Here is an 18,802-nt window from a genome sequence, read left to right as displayed (position 1 = left end):
ACGGTGGGGGCCCCCGGTGCTGATTTCCCATAATCCCCAAGGCAATATCTGTCCGGGCTGCCTGGCAGTCCCCTGCTTATATCTACTGCACGGCTCTCATTATCCAGAGTGGGCCTCTTTGATCCTGTGGGGGTTTGGAGATGATGAAATACTAGTGGTGGAGGGGTGCAGGGGGTGGGAGGGGCAGTTCAGAATGGGACAGATGTCCAGGCAGCACGTGCCTCTGAGCATCAGCAACCCCCACCTCACACACACACACACACACACACACACACACACACACACAGAGTGGGCCTGCCCCCTAGTCTGAAGCAGGTCCAGCTTGGGGAGCCTCATCCACCATAACAGCTGTGGTCTCTGCCACTGGGACCGGCTTCTGTCTGAATGCCCACAGATAATAGCTGTTTCAGGGAGGCGTCTTGAGTAACTGGAGAACGTCTGCATACAGGTACAGCCAGCACAGAAGACTCAAACACCTCAGCCAAACACACACTTTCTTCGTCGGGGAGGTTTCATTATCAATGCCTGTGCACACACACCGGAGTCACACATTCTCTGTCCATTGCTTTCAAGTTCTCAGACCTGCAGCACTGATCTGGTCTCGCATGTCAGCTGTTTTCCCTCTGCGCTGGTCCAGCAGGATAGCTGGTAGAGAACATAGCTGATCATCCCTTTGTCCTTGAGTGGGTGGCTTCTGAGGTTTCTCTCAACTCCTGCTTTGATGTGGGACAAGGAGGGGGACACTGTAAGTGGGGACACCCTGGAAAGTACTGTTTGGAGATTGCCCTTTTTAACAAGAAGGCTGCAGACACGTGAAGGACGTACACTCGGAGCAAAGGCAATTTCCTTCTAAAGATGGAAAGCAATTTGCTTGGTTCAAAGCTTTCCTTGCTGTAGCTTTAGATTCTCTGAAAGAAACCCACATCCCAACTATGCACTGTGTGTTAATATCAATAAATGTCAGAGTTCTTCCTGCCTCTGTTAGTTACGTGGGGTTTTCTCAGACACTTATGTGACAGTACGATGTTTGTTCATCCTGCCAGCGGTGTGAGTCTGTCTCAGGTAGAGGAGCGGGGTGGCTTGGTGCTGTAGTTGCCCTTGGAATGTCAGGCTGGTGGTGGAAGGTGCAGCAAGGATCTGATGAAAGCATACGATGCCCCTTCAGCCACGGGCGTGCCTTCCAGCACTCCATCTGTCTCGATCGGCCCCCACAATCGGGGCTATTGATTATCCTACCAGCCCAGCCGGTTGTCATGTGTTCCACCCACCTGTACACAGGAGACCCCCTGCTCTGAAGACAAACCTGTCTGTCTTTTTGGGGATTACAGTGATGCACAGGGGATCGTATAACACCGGCCTGATTCCGGAGGGCGGATTCTGTTGGATTCATCACTTTGGAATTTAGCTTTGGTGTGGACAGTTTCCCTTGCGGTGTTGTGGTTTAGCTATTCATTTTACTCAGCATGAACAAACATGGTCTGTGCAGTTATGGATGAGCAGTAGATAATATCGAGTGAACCTTGCACTTAATTTCAATTTTTCTTTAACAAATATTGATTGAGGTGTGTGGAGATGATAATTATGTGTAACATGGAGCAGTTCCTGCAATGAGAGGCATAAAGTAATTTCAACGTGATGAGAATTTGAGGTGACTCCCTGTCGTGTTTTCCTGAACAAACCTCCAGCCAGAGTGCATGACAGATTACCTCAAATTGCGCTGACACACAAGCCGACAGATTGACAGATGACCTCCGCGAATCCCAACTCGAGATCTGAAACAAGAATCTTCCAGCAACGGCCCAAGACATATTTCTCATTCTCTGAGAGATTTGAATATCTATTCACAAGCAATGGAAATTATTCAAGATGTCAAAGTCTTGCGTTTTAGATCACTGCGATAAACGGAGTTTTTAATTAAATAGGAGGCTCAGCTTGCCTTGAATATTTATGTTAAGCTGAAGACACAACTGTTATGAATTAGTTACTGCAGCTGAAGATTCTTCATGCAGACCTCACTTATTTTGGCTGTAAAATAATTGACAGAGCACAGCAGTGAGCAAATCTGTGTACATTTTTATCTGTCTCTGTATGTATTTATCTACACACACAACCGTACTGGTAGACACACATACATAGAGGGCTGATGTACACACAAATATACACATATATATGCACATTAGCCAGGAATAGACAGCCAGATGGATGTTTTGGGTGCCTATTTACTCTGTAAAAGCTTGAACTGAAAAATTAACGAAGGGCTAGGAGTAGAAATTGATTTCCAGGGATTTGTTAGCGATGCCCCATGCATTGCACCGGTGGGGTGGAGGGAGGTTCTTAATTGAAGTGGACCGCAGGCCTTGCGGGGGATTACACTGGCTTTGTTGTAGTCAGCGCAAGGGGTCCCTAGAGGCTGCAGTCAGGGGTCAGAGGGCCTTGGCTTAATCTGCCTGCCACCCCCTGGGCTCTATGGGTAATTGCCAGCACCTAATCAAGCTCTGTGCACTTTCTCGGTTTCTAGGAGTGGAGTGGAGCCGAAGGTGAGAGTGCAGACACCAGTATATGGGGGCCAACTTCCGGAATGACAGGTCAACACAAGCTTCCCATAGTCCCACTTGGCATTTCAATTTGGCGTTACTGTGACCAAATGAGGAAACCCACAGAATAAACAGGCGCCGTGCCCGTTCTCTGTCTGCCGTCTTCCTTAGGGTTAATGAATGTTGTTGATAGGGTCACGGTTTAGCTCTTCAAACCACAGGATAGCAGCCGGGATAGGATCTGTTTAAAGCTGAAGGTTGACACGCCTGTGAGGTCCTATAATTGGAGCTGAGAGACCAACTGAAAGTGAAAACTGGGCTTAGAAAGCTGAACCTCCACCTACAGGCCCTCAAAGCCATTTTAGGAAAAAAGAAGAGAAGGTATAGGTCAGTCGAAGCCAACACCATTCATTATTATACTTTTTGAGGAACCTAAACATATACTAGAGCTTGCTGCACATATTATATATATCTTTAAGGACTTATATAATTATATGATTTGGTGTCATCTTATGTAATGCAGCCCATAATGTGGGTTTATAATTTTAGATGCCGAGTGAATGTTATAAATATGCAACGCTCTTCCAAAAGATGACACTAGTTCCCTTTGCCCACAGTTGGAGCTGGCTGCAGGTTTGTTAGCCTGGCTCACTGTATGAACACATTAACCAGGATGGGCTGTTCTCCCCTGTCATGATGTCATTGCAGTGACATTAGCCCTGTAATTCAGCCCCAGTGAAGCCTCCTGCCCTGTCACCTCTGGGGTCTTCACATACACGCAGACCGATGGCATTTCAGAGGAGCAGAAATGATCAGTCAGAATAATCTCACCTTTCTTCCCCCAACCACTTTCTAAACCCTCCCATTATCACCCTAAACTTGTAAACCTGCCGTGTCAAGAAAGGTGTGGGGTGAGGGTGGGCAGAGCCCCTAGATAGCTGAAAAAATTACTAGACATAATCAAATTAGTCCAAATCAGCTGAGCACATTCAACATCCACGCACACGTGGTTTTTATGCTCTGTGAGGCTTTTGTTTGGGAAGAGAAGGCTATCAACCATGCAATTACTGCAAGCCACTATCCTGGGAGGATCTGGCTGTGGAGGGTTTCAGGAGAGCGCCACTGGTGCCTTGTAGCTTTGAGGACCGCTTCTCCAAATGCGCCTCCAGATCGGACACCATCGCAACACCACTCTCCAGAAGATTTCTCTCACCCTGCTTATTGAGCTATCAGTCAGCGCTGCACCTGGAGGAAGGCGGGGCTCTGGGCTCAGAGAACCACTTCTTTTTCAGCTCTGCCGGTGTCAAAAAGGGCCCTGCAGGTGACACGTATGGTTTCCCAAAGTGATTGTGTCACTGTTAAAAACAAGTTTCTCTTTTTGCTGTTATAGGGTGTTAATCAGTCAGACTTAATTAGAAAAGTCCAGATCCAGTTAATAAGCTGAAGGCCAGCAATGGCATTTGGTGGTAATGCTTTACTGGGAGAAAATTCACCTTTAGTGATTCTGTTCTTTTTCAGATTTCCATCTGCATCTTTGCCAATTACTACACACTTTCTCTCCAGCAAGAAAACATGCCACATCTATTTCTCTAGTGATTTATCAGTTTATAATTTATATTCTTCTTATATGCTTTGGCTTAAGTATACATTTTCCCTCTCTTTGGATGTAAGCGTACAATAAAGTCACTGGACAGAAACAAACCAGAAGAAGTGACCGCAGTGTTCTCCGTAATTATGTAGTAAAACAGAAGGAAACCAACTGGCAGCAGTGTCTCAAAACATTTACATTTACATTTATTCATTTAGCAGATGCTTTTTTCCAAAGTGACATATATATCTCAGAGAAATACAATTTGTGCATTACATTAGGAGGAAGAGAGACATAGTTGGAGACTTGTGATTCTGAAGTAAACTTTGTTTGGTTCTTTCCGCTTTATGCACCGATGTTCATCGCATGAGCAGGTGCATAAAACTCAGAACAGACGATTCCTGATCACCTTTTTACAAATTTCATTTTATTTATTTGTTTTTTTAAAGGTACACAAACATTTATGTATAATACAGGAGTAGTGGCTGTGATCATCTGGGCATGATCGTAAAGTTATGCAGCATGAACGTAACTCTTAATAGTGAGATCAGCAAAAAGATTGAAGGTTCCCTTAGAATGGAAAATTACCTGTATTTACAGTAGTTTAATGATGTTTCATATACTGTTGTGTCTTCACAAGTTATGTGTAGTATATTGTTTTATTTCTTCATACAGATGTATATGGACTTTTAGATATCACACCATGGAGTACATTTTGAATATAGCTGCAGTGGATGAGAGTAGAAAGCTGATTAATGAAGTCTTTTTCAGCAGCACCACACTGTACGTCACAGTGGTTTTGAGTTGATTGTCAAGGGAGACCGATGGGTGGATGGAAGGGGGTATTGATATTGCTAATCATGCTGTCCTAATGCATGCTATATATCTGCCCCCAGCAGTTGTTGGCTATCAATAAATCATTCCTTTGCCTTGATGTGAGAATATTCAATTTCATCAGAACTTTAAAATTACATTTCAGCACGTATTAAAATATATGAGAGTAAGGCTGGCACTTAAAAGTTTTAGCACTTATTGCCTGTGTGGCCTGCTGCTGAGGATGGTCTTGGAGCCTTTATGTTTGCTTGAAACTCTTTTCAGCCAGTTATTTTATTTATCTTTAATTTTCTTAAAAACAGAACAAGGTCACAACAACACTGAAATGGTCAGTGTATGGAGAAAATGCCAATCAGTACATCATATATTACAGTTGCTTTTAGCTGATGTTTTTCCATAAAGCAACTTACAATTGTTTATCTATTTATATATATGAGTAAATTTACTGGAACAATTTTGGGTAAGTACATTGCTCAGGGGTACTACAGGTAAATTTAAACCTGTTGCTTTGGGTCTGAAGGCAGCAACTGTAACCACTATACTACCAACTGTTCTACTTCAGAACTGTTGAGAAGAACGTCACAGTATTTAGAAGGAATGGTCTTGTAAAACTATCTAAAAAGATACAAAGAGGATGGAAGATCCTGAAAACGTCCCAAAAGATGGTGGGATTTTCCAGCGTTCATTCAAGATATCCAGCAGAGTTTTAACCTTTGTACTGAAAGAAAATTAGATACTTGAGACAATCACACATTTGTTAATGAGGTTCTGGTGTGAATCACAGGGGGATAAAATGAACATTTTCTTAAAGCTCTTTCAAATGGTTGAATGAATGTTGCTCTAGTAAGCTTGTGTCCTATCGCTTTATCACATTCCCAGAATAAATTAGTAATAATTTCTCCAGAATGGGCTTACTTTAACAACGCAGCCTTGAAGATATCCTATAAAGATGTGCTGGAGTAAGGTAAATAACGTGAATGGATTGAAGTAAAAAGGATATTCGTATTACACACACAAACACATTTTCTGAACTGCTTGTCCCATATGGGGTCGCGGGGAACCGGAGCCTAACCCGGCAACTCAGGGCGTAAGGCTGGAGGGGGAGGGGACACACCCAGGACGGGACACCAATCCACCGCCAGACACCCCAAGCGGGACTTGAACCCCAGACCCACCAGAGAGGAGGACCCAGGCCAACCCACTGTGCCACCACACCCCCTCATATTCATATTAATTAAAATCAAAATATTTCTGTTGAAAATTAACTAGGCCATCTCACATTCAGTCATTTTGCTAAGCAACCTGCAATTATTTCCCCGTTTATACACCTGAAGGGTACTATGGCAGTAGCTGCAATTCAAACTTATGGCCTTTAGATCGGAAGGCAGCCGTTCTAACAACTGTGCTATGAACAATTACTTCAGGGAGGAACACCACCCTAGTTTATGTGCTCATACAGGATGCTAGGCTATTAAACCTGCAGCCAGCTCCAATGGAAGGGAAGCCTGTGTCAATTTTTGGAAGAGTGCTGCCTATATAACATTAACTGGGTGTCGAGAATTATAAGTCCACATTATAGACTGCGTTACATTAGATGACACAAACCACACACACACATTTTCAGAACCACTTGTCCCATACGGGGTCACAGGGAACCGGAGCCTACCCGGTGACACAGGGCGTAAGGCCAGAGGGGGAGGGGACATACCCAGGACAGGACGCCAGTCCATTGCAAGGCACCCCAAGCAGGACTCGAACCCCAGACCCACCGGAAAGCAGGACTGTGGACCAACCCACTGCGCCACTGCACCCCCCTGACACAAACCAATATAATTATATAAATTCTTTAAGAGATATATAATACATATAGTAACATATATGTATACAGCAATCTCTGCCACACCACTTGTTCCCTTTAAAGCTGTAAATACACTGTTGAGCAGATGAGCACATTTGGCTTTCTTGTAGTTAATGTCAAGCCTATTTTTCCATCTTTTTAAGAATGTTAAAATCCCATTTCTCTTAATTACATTGACATTCCAGGTTAGTAAGTGTAAGGGAAGAACTTAGATACTATTACCTTAAAATAATGGTGTCTCCCTGGTAACACACTCTATCATAACAGAAAAAGAGGAATTGCTGAGCCAGAGAAGGCAGAAGAGAAAGAGCAAAACAAAGTAAAGAAAGCCATGAGCAGGAACCTCAGAAGCACCTTGTCCAACAAACTTGTCAGTCACTGCGTGACGTATAGTTGCCAGGTAGAATTGCTCCAACTTGTCCTACTTCCTTTTGTTTCCACTTGCACCTTCATCTCAGAACCCACTGAAAATAAAATAAAAAAGTAAAGTTTAGCTGTTGTCCATATGGGTTTTGTTCGCCTCCAGACACATACTATAACACCTTGCAGGTATCAAAAGTTACAAAAGCGCAGGAAGTGCCTTTGCAATTGAAGGGAGGTGTTTAGTTCAAAGTGTGCTTGGTGCCTGTGTTCCTGCCTCCTCTCAGGGAGAACAGAGACCTCTCTCTCACTTTTCTTGTGAAGTTGACTTCCCACGAATGACAAATACTGGTGCCTACAAGACTGGTGGGCATAAAGCTTTTAATATTAAGTGATGGGGCGGCACTGTGGTACATGGAGAGTTTGGACGTGGGTTTGATCTGGGCTCAGTCTGTGCACAGGTTGCACGTTATCCCATTATTCTTGTGGGTTTCTTCCCAGAGTTCAAAGATGTGTTTAGATTGGTAACTTTAAATTACCTTTGTTATGTGAATGTGTCAGTGAATGAGTGAGTGATTGTCCTGCCATGGACTGGTGTGTGGTCCAGAGTGTACCCTGCCTTGTGCCCTGTGCTTTCAGAATATGATCTGGCCCACTGCGTCCCTGCATTGAACAAGCGCTTAATGATAATGGGTGGATATTTTAAGGATGCATGCAGACAGCTTTCAAAATGGGGCATTATTGGAATTTAGGTGTAATTGGAGATGATTGTTATCAGAGATGGGTGTTTTCGGGGTTGGGGCGTTATCAGAACTGGGCGTTATTGGAGATGGGCATTACTGGATATTTGTTAGTGGGGTTTGGACGGTCAAGGATAGACACTATTGCTGGATTCTCCTGTGCCTCGCCTCCTTCTTTAGGCATTAGCCAGCGTTGTTGATGAGGAAATATGTGAAGCTGTGATTTGCAATCCTTCCATTTCTGAATTTTACAGTTTTGTGTAAGTCTGTCAAGTTTGATGCAGCACTGTCAGGTCATCTCTTTATAAAGTGTATTCTAGCACAAGTCTGGTGTGTTGGTTCACTTTAGGGCATGGATTCCAACGGGGGGAAAAATTGTGGGCTGAAATAACGATTGAGTGCATTGCAATTTGGGAGATACAGACCAGGACAGATTAAAGTAATAGAAGTTGGGGAGCTGTACTATCTGATAAATGGCAATAAAATATAAATAAAGATTGGACACTTTGTTGATGGAATCAGCCCTGAAGGTGTTAGTGGATTGTGAGGGAAAGCGGTGTTTTGGGAAGTGTGTATGAAGATAACATGTTTGGTATTGTGTGTGTGTGTCTGTTTGTGTGGGCACGTGCATTTATGCATGTGTGCATTTGCCATTAAATTATTCATCTGCTTTGTGCTACACTGGAAAATGCATTATAAATGGACTGTGTTGATTTGGACAAAAGACAGACAGCAAACAAGAGAATGAGTAAATGGAGGCCTGAGGGGGAGAGACTTGGGTAGTTGTTGGGGAGCAGCAAAATTTTATCCGCTTTTATTTCTGAAACCAAGAAGAATCCATGCATGGTACATGAGCATAAACATTTATATGTTTCAGATGTGAAAAATGTTATTTTTCCCCTGTAATTCCAGTAGGTTGCCATCCCTGATTGTGGCTCTATGGCTCGTTTGAAGCACTATGTTGCTGTACCTTTGCTGTGGTGAAGGTGCCTCACCTGGACTGCCTCTTCTTGCTCTCCTCCAGTACTGCGTGACGACTTTAGGCAGACGCCTAGTGACGTGGTAGTGGCGGCTGGGGAGCCGGCGGTCATGGAGTGCATCCCCCCCCGGGGTCACCCAGAGCCCACCATCTCCTGGAAGAGGAACAACGTGCGCGTCAATGACAAGGATGAGAGGATCACTGTGAGTGAACAACGTCTCCCATGTGATAGGCTCTGAATATGTTTGTTGAGTTTGCTGGGGAGGAGAAGTTCTGTGTCACGAGGATTGTTTATAGATAATCCAGAAATTCTGTAAGGAGAGCAGTTTCAGATAGGTGCTGCCTGAGTTCTTGTGGGACTGTCATTTATTCAGAGGAGCAAATGACCTGCACGGGAAGGTCTTTTGCTGATGCCGCCAGCAACTCTCCCTAGTTGGGGGCAGCATGGTGGCACAGCATGTAGCGCTGCTGTCTCACGGTGCCTAGGTGGTGTAAGAGGGCATGGGTTCGATCCCTGCTCAGTCTGTGTGAAGTTTGCATGTTTCCCTGTGTCTGTGTGGGTTTTGTCCCACAGTCCAAAGACATGCTGTTCAGGTTTACCCATAGTGTGTGAGTGACAGAGAGAATGTTTTACACTGATGTATGGATGACTGACCCATTGTAAGCAGTGTAACTAGCAGTGTAAGTCACCGTGGTGAATAAGGTTTGTGGGCTGATAACACTACGTAGAGTTCATTGGAAGTCACTTTGGCAAAAAGCATCTACTAAATAAATAAATGTAAATGTACTCAGGTACAGGTTCATGAGCGTCTTTCTTGTTCTCCTTTGGCTTTGTTTTTAGATCCGTGGTGGCAAGCTGATGATTTCCAACACCCGGAAGAGTGATGCAGGGATGTATGTGTGTGTGGGAACCAACATGGTGGGTGAGAAGGACAGCGACCCTGCGGAGCTGGTGGTTTTTGGTGAGCACGCTGCCTTGCACTTCCCTCATCTCCTCCATGAGTAGCAGCCCACCTCATGTGAGCACTCGATGTCCTCCCTCCCAACAGAGCGTCCTGTGTTTGTGAGAAGGCCAGTGAACCAGGTCGTGCTGGCTGATGACACGGTCGACTTTTCATGCGAGGTTCATGGTGACCCCAACCCCACGGTGCGCTGGAAGCGGGAAGAAGGGGAATTGCCCCGGGGGAGGTGAGTATTTCTCCTGGAAGGAATGACAGTTGCACCATAGGCCACACTGCACCTCACAGATTTACTGTCCCACTGCACCACTTCATCTCTTGAGGGACTGACAAACCAATCATGGCCTGTAATGTTTCTTAAGACAGGATGGATTTTTATTATTAGTTTCATGAACAGCACTGGGACACAGCCATATAGACAGAAGTGGTACACCAAGAAATTGCAACTACGTCCACACACATAAAACAAGGGCAAAGGGTCAAAAGCAGTATTTTATAGATGTGATCACATAGCGCAAAGTTTCTGAAGGGTGTCCAGATATTCCAGAATTTCTCTGAATTCCTTTTAAAATTGCATTTTTTCTTACTGCAAGCTCCTATGTATCTCATAAGTTTATAGAGGAAGTAACTGCCCCACTGTACCACTTTATGATGTATCTTGAGGTACAGTCCAAGCAGTCATGGGACATTGTGTGTTTTAAGACTGGAAAATTTTTATGTGACACTCAGTGTGCATGACTGCATTGCACTCCTATTTCCAGCCAAGGATTTTGATTTTTGGATGATTAAATACCATGTAAAGTTTTGTGTGTCTAGTAAGATGCTTGCAGCAAAAAGGATTGAAATATTTATTCTGATTGTAGGATAAGCTGATTCCAGCTTCTCTAAAGAAACCAGATGAATGAAAAGCAGGGAAACATTATGAGCATCTCACTGCTAGGCTGACAAACTATTCAGTACTATAGAAATACTGTTCATGGTTCATGGCTCTGATTCAGAATTACCCTCTGAAAAGGGACGTGGCCATTTGCAGTAAAGAGAGTCATATGATATTATAAAATGCAACTGACTAGAAATTATTGTGAAAGTACAGAAGAGAATTTGCACAGAATGAAAATTAGTGCAACGTTGTAATAATCCGAGCTCAGTTTGTAATCCATTCTATAGGATTCAGTGACATTTCCATTACAACTTTAAATCTTGTATACAAACAACACAATGTCAGATCTGATTAGAGTGAGTCTCATATCCGATGCAGCATGCCTGGCACAGATATGCAGCCTCGCGTTGTCCATCATCGCTTCCTCCTTACTGCGATGAGACTCTCCTCTCGCTGGTAATGGCAGCGTTTTGTGCAAGCAGACAGACATCATTAAGTGTTATCTGTGTATTGTCCCTGCTGCTGCGTGGGACAGATTAGGTAGATCGGAATGTGAGCTGAGGAAACGAGGGAGGCAAGTGGCATTCTCACCTGCAGCTGGGGCCTGCTTCATAGCTTTGTGTACAGAACCACTCTCCTGTAAGTGTTGAGAAGGCCAAGGTGAAAAACATAGATGCACAAATGCATAAGAGCTTGATTACAAAGCCTCTGTACTTCTTTGTGGCCATGGTCCATCAGTGTAGGTGAAGGCAGGATCTGAATTGCAGGGCTCTGCTTGTGCCCCTCTCCCACCCCATACCTCACACCCATCATTTCCTCATTGTGGCTGTTCCGGGTTCCTCCCGCAGATCTGAAATTCGAAACGACAATAGCCTGCGGCTGAGCCAAGTGCGTGCAGAAGACGAAGGCACCTACACCTGTGTGTCGGAGAACAGCGTGGGCAAGGCTGAAGCCTCCGCAACGCTGCAAGTCCATGGTACGACACATGCGAACACCCTGTACATACATCCCTGTGCTAAAATCCAGTCAGACTCTTAAACCTCATTCATTTTTAAAGACTGGCTGTGTGCATGTGTTTGCTTTAAACCTGTGCTGTCCCCAGCTACACACTGGGAAAGAGGGAAACGAATGTGCCAGTTGCTATTAATCTAAAGCTGCCAGGCGCAATTAAAAAGGGTTTTACTCAATTTCGGGTGTGTGTTTCATAAAACATGGCAGCACAAGCAGTAGGCCCATTCTTTTTCATTAGGAATATTCGGTAACACCTCACAGAGGTCTTCCGTAAATCTTACGCATTATTCCATCTGACAGTTGCTGGTGAAATGGTTTTCTTCTGTACAGAGGTGCTGAAATATTAATGGGGCACGGCAGGGTGGGCGTGCCGACTATGAGCTAAATGGCGCCCCCTGGGGAGGCCTGCAGAGAGGCAGTCTAGTGGGGAACCCGCTATCTTTTCCATCTTTTTGCATCCACAGTGCCTGTCGCACAGTCAAACCAAATGTTGCCTCACCAAATTCATGTCATTTTTTAAATTTGTCGAACTCAAAACACACTCCATCTCATGTTTTTCCTTTTTTCCTTTTCCTTTATTTTTCATTTGTCCATCCATTCTAGTCGGCCCATTCCGTAAGTATCCATTTCATATCATCTCTCTGCATGCTGAGTGGTTCGGTGGGGTGGTTATGACTGGTGCTGGACAATGGCGGGACCCACTCTGCATGACCGCGTGCCCACCATGCATGCGGAAAGCCGGAGTAGTTGGGGAAGAAGTCACGTGTCAAAAATGTTAACAAGCACTTGCCATTGAACTGCCCTTTCTTCTCTGTGCTTTTCTTATCCAGGAAGGAACAAAGAAAGCAACCCAGAAGTCGTGAATCATGTGTTAGTGACTGAAAATGAACATAGGACAATGTAGTCTCCCAGTGCAGCACACAAATGAGCACTGACATCCAATCCACCAATGCTTAAGACGTTAATGTTTAGTAGATCACGTGCAGTTGTGACCCTGCTGCTGCCCTGTCCTTGAGCGTTCAGGTGAATTACAATGGACTGTGCATCTGTGCCAGAGCTGGAACCACACCCGATAATTGCCAGTGACCCTGACAGACTTGCAGGAAGGAAAGGGGCACTGGCAATCGATATATGCTTGGAAGTGGACTGTGCAGCGGGTTGGGCTAGATTCTATGGTGGTAAACATGGCAACATGCTGTCGAGAAACTACATCTCCGGTTTCAGCCAGCAGCCATGTGGGTTTGGCTCCAAGCATGTTCCTAATGAAATCTGCAGTCATTTAAGATTAAAGGGGTTCATGAACAGCTCAGATAAACATTTGGGGACTTCTGTTTTTTCAGCACCCTGTAGTGAATATTTTCGTTTTTTTGATTCTTTGCGAGACCAGCTCTGGGCAGGCATCCTAAATCTGGCTACATTATGACATATGGTATGCTTGGTTTATTAAATGTGTGGATCTGAAATATTATTTTTCTTTCATTTAGTTTTAATTGAAAACACTGGGGAAAGAAATTCAAATGGAAATATTATGCTCCATATCGCAGTTCAGAAGTTGTTTTACTCTGCCAGGGTTGGGATCCTTTTCCCAGAGGTGGACGAGGTACGGATATTAATAAACAAATTCGCATTTGTTCAAACCATAATTCATTTTCTCCGATTTTCAGTCAGTATCTATTGTTGAATTTGAGTTCTATTTAGAGTGGTTTGGAAGTCCAATGTCTAATTGAGGGAATAGCAATTTCCAGAGGTCCCTGGGGAGGCTCACTGAAGCGAATTTTCTTTCTTGGAAAAATGGAAACCCCTGGAAATGAGAAGAGAGTGGAGAACTTGAGAGGGTAGAGATGACCAGAGCGAGTGGCTATGAGGATATAAGCGGTGCTCTATAGCAGTCGACTGCAGTGCAGGGATTGAGAAGATTTTTCTCTTGCTGCTACATAAGTGACAGCATGTTGTGAAAATAATCCATGTGTGGGATTTCCTGACTACTTCCTTTATTAGCATTTCTGAGGACTACAATAATAAGACGGAAGTAAGCCAGTGTAAAAAGTGATTTATTCCAGATTAATGGTTGACAGTACCCATGTCTAGTGTCTTTAAGATCATTAAAAGGAAACACTACAGTCAAACGTCATCGCAAATTTGTATCTCGGTCATGCCGTCAAATTTTTCGTCTTTATTGCTGCAAATTAAAAAAATACTATTTTCCTGTTAATTAATGCAGTTCATAATACAGTCGTATTCATGTACATTCTGAAAGAGTAAATTAATGATTGGTGAGGGCTTTACCATGGTTATTATTATTTTTTGTAATTTTTAAATAAACTCATTGTGGTCATTGTTATCTATTTTATTCTGTTTTCTCGTGCACTGTGAATTCACAGTGTGTGATGCCTGCTCTTCAAACAGCCCTGTGGTACTTGTAGATTTAAATACGTTCATTTGTCCTGCAGTGCTTTCAGTTTGCCTGCTGAGCCATAATTAGAATTTTTCACTTTGGAACACTTCTGCATCACTCATCTTTGGTTCGAAGGGCCTCGCAATTGTGTTGGGGTTAGTCCTAGCAGTAATCCAGTTTAACTCCCTACATGGAAGTGCACTTCTGTTTTGGGAGGTGAAAACATTTAGTTCTGTCAAGAACGGCGTACGAAGGCCAACACAACTGACATGTGCTAGGTTTTCCGTTGTTTGCTCTTTGTCGGTTCAATTAGGGAGCTCGCTGTGCTTTATTTTGAGCAGCTGGATGGTAACGCATAAGGTGCTGCAAGAAATTGCACTCTGGTCATCCCTTTTCGTAAGCAATGTGAGCACAGGCACAGCAGTGGTGAGGATAGCGATGGTGGATGTAGAGAGGCGGCTGACTATCTGATACACTCTAAGCTTTTAATGTTGCAGCCGGTGCCCCCCGCCTCGTAATCTGCCTTCTGGTGCCAGCCTCAGCACCCTGTCAGTCGGTCTGTATGCTTCCGCTGCCGCTATCCCGGCATGCTCTGCTTCCACTTTTGATTTGGAACTGAGCCCCTGTGGAGAAAAGGGGCAATTTTTCAAAATTATTACAAATTTCTTTTTTCCTTTTATTCATTTCGTAGCATTGCTCAATGTGTTTGTTAATGCAAACGATCTTGCGCCTTTTCAGATACAAATGCAGGCATGCTGCATTAAGTTAGCCGATTATCTTTTGAGTTTAGAGGGGAACAAACTGTCTCTTGCATGACTTCTTACAGTAGGATTACTGCTAGAAGCTTTCATGTCATCAAACCCAGCTTGTGTGGAGCAGGCCTTCAAAAAAGTCTTGAGGACCTTTTTTCTTTGGTTGACTGTCCAGTTCACATGAGATTTTTAATATTTTAAACCTTTTATCACACTATACCCCTCGTCTCTTAATTCAGAAAAGTTCATTTTTCTGCATTTTTTTCCATTGCAACAAAGCTTTTCTTGCCAATCCTCTGTCATGCTCCTTGGCTGTTAAGGAGTTGCAGAGCTTTAGATCCTGAACTGGATTTATTAGGAAAAACTTTGTGTTATGCCCAACTATGCTATAGACAAAAACATTGTATGAATGGCTGTTCTGGGTTCCCCCAGCAGATCCAAAATTGTTTCATTGTATATTGTGTCAGGGCAGTCAACTCCACAGTCAGTACAGAGCATTCACCTCATTTTTTTTAGACTGCACTTTAATTGCCTTTCTTTGCACAAAAAGTATGTGTGTTGTTCCTTGGGGAAATTACCGAAGGAGTAGTTATCCCACACAATTTCTTTAATATTTCAGGAGGTCTATCAGCTAATCAGAGAATGCAATATAATCAATCAAACGTGGTGCCTGGGAGTCTGATATTGATAGATAGAGAATGCCGAATCAGTGGGTTTCCAGGTTAGTCTCTAGTCTTTTGGCTGTGTGAGCCAAAGTGTAGAGAAAGAGCCAATGTCTTTCAGCTCTGACCTCAGGGGCAAGGGTGACACTGCTGGCTTGACCTCAGAATACAGCCTCTGTGATCTCTGCTAAGGGCCTCCCCTCCCTGCTCACTATCATTACATTTGTGGGGTTTATATTCTCCTCAGCTACTGTGGCAGGAAAAGGAGTCTGGGTGACTCGTGCGCTGGGGGTCCGTGTGTACAACGCAGCAAACAAAAGATAAGCTCCCATCCTCCACACCCTGAAAACCAGCAGGATGTCCCATCCAATCTGCAGGTACACGGTGAACACCACCACCTTTCTAGTTGGTTTCCGTGCTTCACATTTATGGACTCCGACAAAACTCTGGTTTATATAAACCCATGGATGTGCAAAATGGATGTAGAATCAAATAGGTTGTGACTTGATTGTTTTGCAAATGTGAAGGGTTTCCGTTTGATCTACGAGTTGTGGATCAAAGGAAGGTAACTGCTGTGGTATTAAAGTGCGATGGCGGGTTGCAGGGTTGGGAAGACCCCACTGCGGTCTTGTTTTCCTAACAAGCAGAAAGGGAATGAGAACTGCGAGGGCGCAAGATGATAAATCAATTAGGCTGTGAAGGTCAAAGGTGGTGGCGCCATGCAAAGTGACCTCCCATGATGTAGGGGTTGTTGCTCTGGGTGTGATCAATAGTGTTTGGCCATTCCGAGGGGACATACGGTGCTGGATTGGGGTCTGTGAAGGGCTGACGGCCTCCCACCAAGTCTCACACCCCCCTTCTGTAGGTGGTGAGATTGACCTCTTACCCCTTCTGAGGATCGTGTGCCAAGGTGAACTATGACCTCATCTTTTGTATGAAACTGAGACCCCAGCATTCTACCACATTAAGTGGCCCGAGAAAAGGAAAAGCCTGCCAGATTAATGTGCATCAGGCCACACCGCTGGATGCCTTTGAGAGGGCAGACACAAGTGGTTAGCTAGGACTAACTAGGTCTTGTGAGTCTGACCCAACTAGTGGTGCAGAGTGGAATGTGCACATCCCTTCGCAGGGATCTAGAGGAATCCTTTGAAATATTTCCCCGTGTCGCCCACAGCTCATGCCAGTGTCTAGGCCTCTCGTACTGAATTACATTTGCTCCATGGAAATAAATGTATCAGTCCGTTACTCACGTTTAATCCTCACTTGTGGGTGTAAAATGGCAGAAGCATCAATAACTCAGTTAAAGCAGAAAACATAAGCCGCAACGGGGAAATTCCATTGTAGTTTCACGATGGGTAGCTGGGCATATGAATTCCGGCATTGTTAACTACTTCAAAGGCTGCGCAGAGCACTTACTCAGCCTTATATTCTACCATTGTTCTTTGTTAATATTTAACCACCATTTAGCACATAAATCCAAGCCATTGCGGCTGTAATGGTCTGTAAAAAGAAAATGTGTTAAACAATGTCAGGACAACAAAGAAAACTTCCGCACACAAAATTCCACATTGTTTTCTTTGTGTACAGGGGTTTCAGGCTGTAGATTTGTGGCTTCAGTGATCTAATTGTTCCCCTTACCCTTAACATTGTGTGTTAATTCAGCTGAGTTATTGCAGGGAGCGAGAGGCTTTTATTGTCACAAAGCCAACTGCCACTACCCGCCCAGTCTCATCGCTCCGTCTCTGTTGATGAGCACAGTGTCAATTTTGACCCGATTACTGCTAGTTCTACGGACACACAGTGTGTTTGTGCAGAGAACCAAACTGTGTACAGAGTTGGCAGTGTTGTGCAAACCAATTCATCTGGACCACTTCTCACCAGTTCCCCCACAGATTGTCATCCGTCCTCGGGACCAGATCGCTGCCCAGGGCCGCACCATCACCTTCCTCTGCGGCACCAAGGGCAACCCACCACCAGCTGTCTTCTGGCAGAAGGAAGGAAGCCAGGTAGGAACAATGATGAGGACATTGAGGTGGCACCTTGTAGTTGTGTGAGAGCAATGGTGTTGTGTGGTTGTCTGATAAAGACAGTGGTCTTGTAAAGTGGTTTGTTTGCTGACAAGTGTATTCTTATACAGGCTGACATTGAAGTGCAAAACACTTCTTTCGTCATTCTTTTTTATTGCCTTGAAACACTCATTTGCATATATACACATACACCAGAACAAGTACTCAACATCTGAAACAAGTGCCCTCTAAAGCACGCGCTTCTGCTGTTGAGTGGTCAACAAACAAAGCATCTGATCGTTCTGTTAGTGGAGCTCAGCCTTGTGGTTCAAGGCTGTCCTCTCTCTGCTGCTCAGAGTCTGAGTGAATGGTGGATCTCGAACTGCAGTCTGGAACGCACAGCTCCCGCCCACATAAGTGGCACTTGGTTGATGCGGCGCGCGTGGGAGTGGAGTGGGTGAACCATGGCATGGAAGTGGGAGCTGTCTCTTCAGTGCAGCCTTTCTCCCGTGGAGAACAGGGTATGCTGGAACACACGCGGGAGCGGAGAGGAGGTTGTGTGATTGGCCCCACGATGCATGGGATCAAACGGCCCAAAAGATATCACGCAGTGAATAGAGATTGGAATGTCAGGGAGCTGGAGATAGGGAGGCAGCGTAAGGCAAGGAGCACACCCACGGTAGGCTACTGTGCTGGGCAAAGAAAGGCAAGATAGGAACGCGTGGGAGCCCATGGGGGTGGCTCATGAGAGTGTAGGGGTAGCTGGGGACAGAGGTGTTCAAGAGACACAGGGCTCTCGGGGATCCACCAGTGAAAAGGACCTCGCTGCCTGCGCCAGAGTGCCTGCAGATAGCAACTTACCCTCACAGAAGTGCTCCACCTAGCTATTAATAGCTTTTGACAGAAGGCAGTAGAAAAAATGAAAGGCACTATTTAGTCGGCGTGCCTCTGGGGATGAGATGGATGTCCTTCTGGTTCGGCCTTCTGGGGGGAGCAGAAGTTCAGAGACTCCAGCCTCTGGACGTTGGCTCAGACCACCGGCAAATGAATTCCAGACGGCTTTTTTCATTTTTTTAAAGCAAATGCGTCTCGAGTACTCCCTCTCCCTCCCCCATTACCTCCCTTGGGTTTTATTTTTAGGGTTATCTGCTGACCTTATCAGCTCAACCCCGTGGCCCATCGATGATTCAGTTTCAACCCCTTGCGGGAGGCAGCTTGACTGAATCCCCAACTGTATTCCAAAC

General features: G+C 44.7%; 1 protein-coding gene across 3 annotated transcripts in view; it reads left to right on the top strand.

The window, feature by feature from the left end:
- Positions 1 to 18,802, top strand: part of robo3 (roundabout, axon guidance receptor, homolog 3 (Drosophila)) — a 125,876-nt gene that overhangs the window by 83,178 nt on the left and 23,896 nt on the right. For 2 of the 3 annotated variants that reach the window (XM_018755446.1, XM_018755448.2), the window contains exons 3-8: positions 8,939 to 9,096; positions 9,735 to 9,855; positions 9,943 to 10,081; positions 11,581 to 11,708; positions 12,347 to 12,358; positions 17,434 to 17,558. In XM_018755446.1, the coding sequence (XP_018610962.1) occupies positions 8,939 to 9,096; positions 9,735 to 9,855; positions 9,943 to 10,081; positions 11,581 to 11,708; positions 12,347 to 12,358; positions 17,434 to 17,558 (683 nt within the window). The remainder of the gene's footprint in view (positions 1 to 8,938; positions 9,097 to 9,734; positions 9,856 to 9,942; positions 10,082 to 11,580; positions 11,709 to 12,346; positions 12,359 to 17,433; positions 17,559 to 18,802) is intronic. The other variant, XM_018755447.1, reaches the window with a different exon arrangement.

The sequence above is a fragment of the Scleropages formosus genome, chromosome 4 (assembly GCF_900964775.1).
Source record: "Scleropages formosus chromosome 4, fSclFor1.1, whole genome shotgun sequence".
In the NCBI taxonomy this organism is placed as follows: Eukaryota; Metazoa; Chordata; class Actinopteri; order Osteoglossiformes; family Osteoglossidae; genus Scleropages; species Scleropages formosus.
This window is presented reverse-complemented; position numbering and strand designations above follow the sequence as displayed.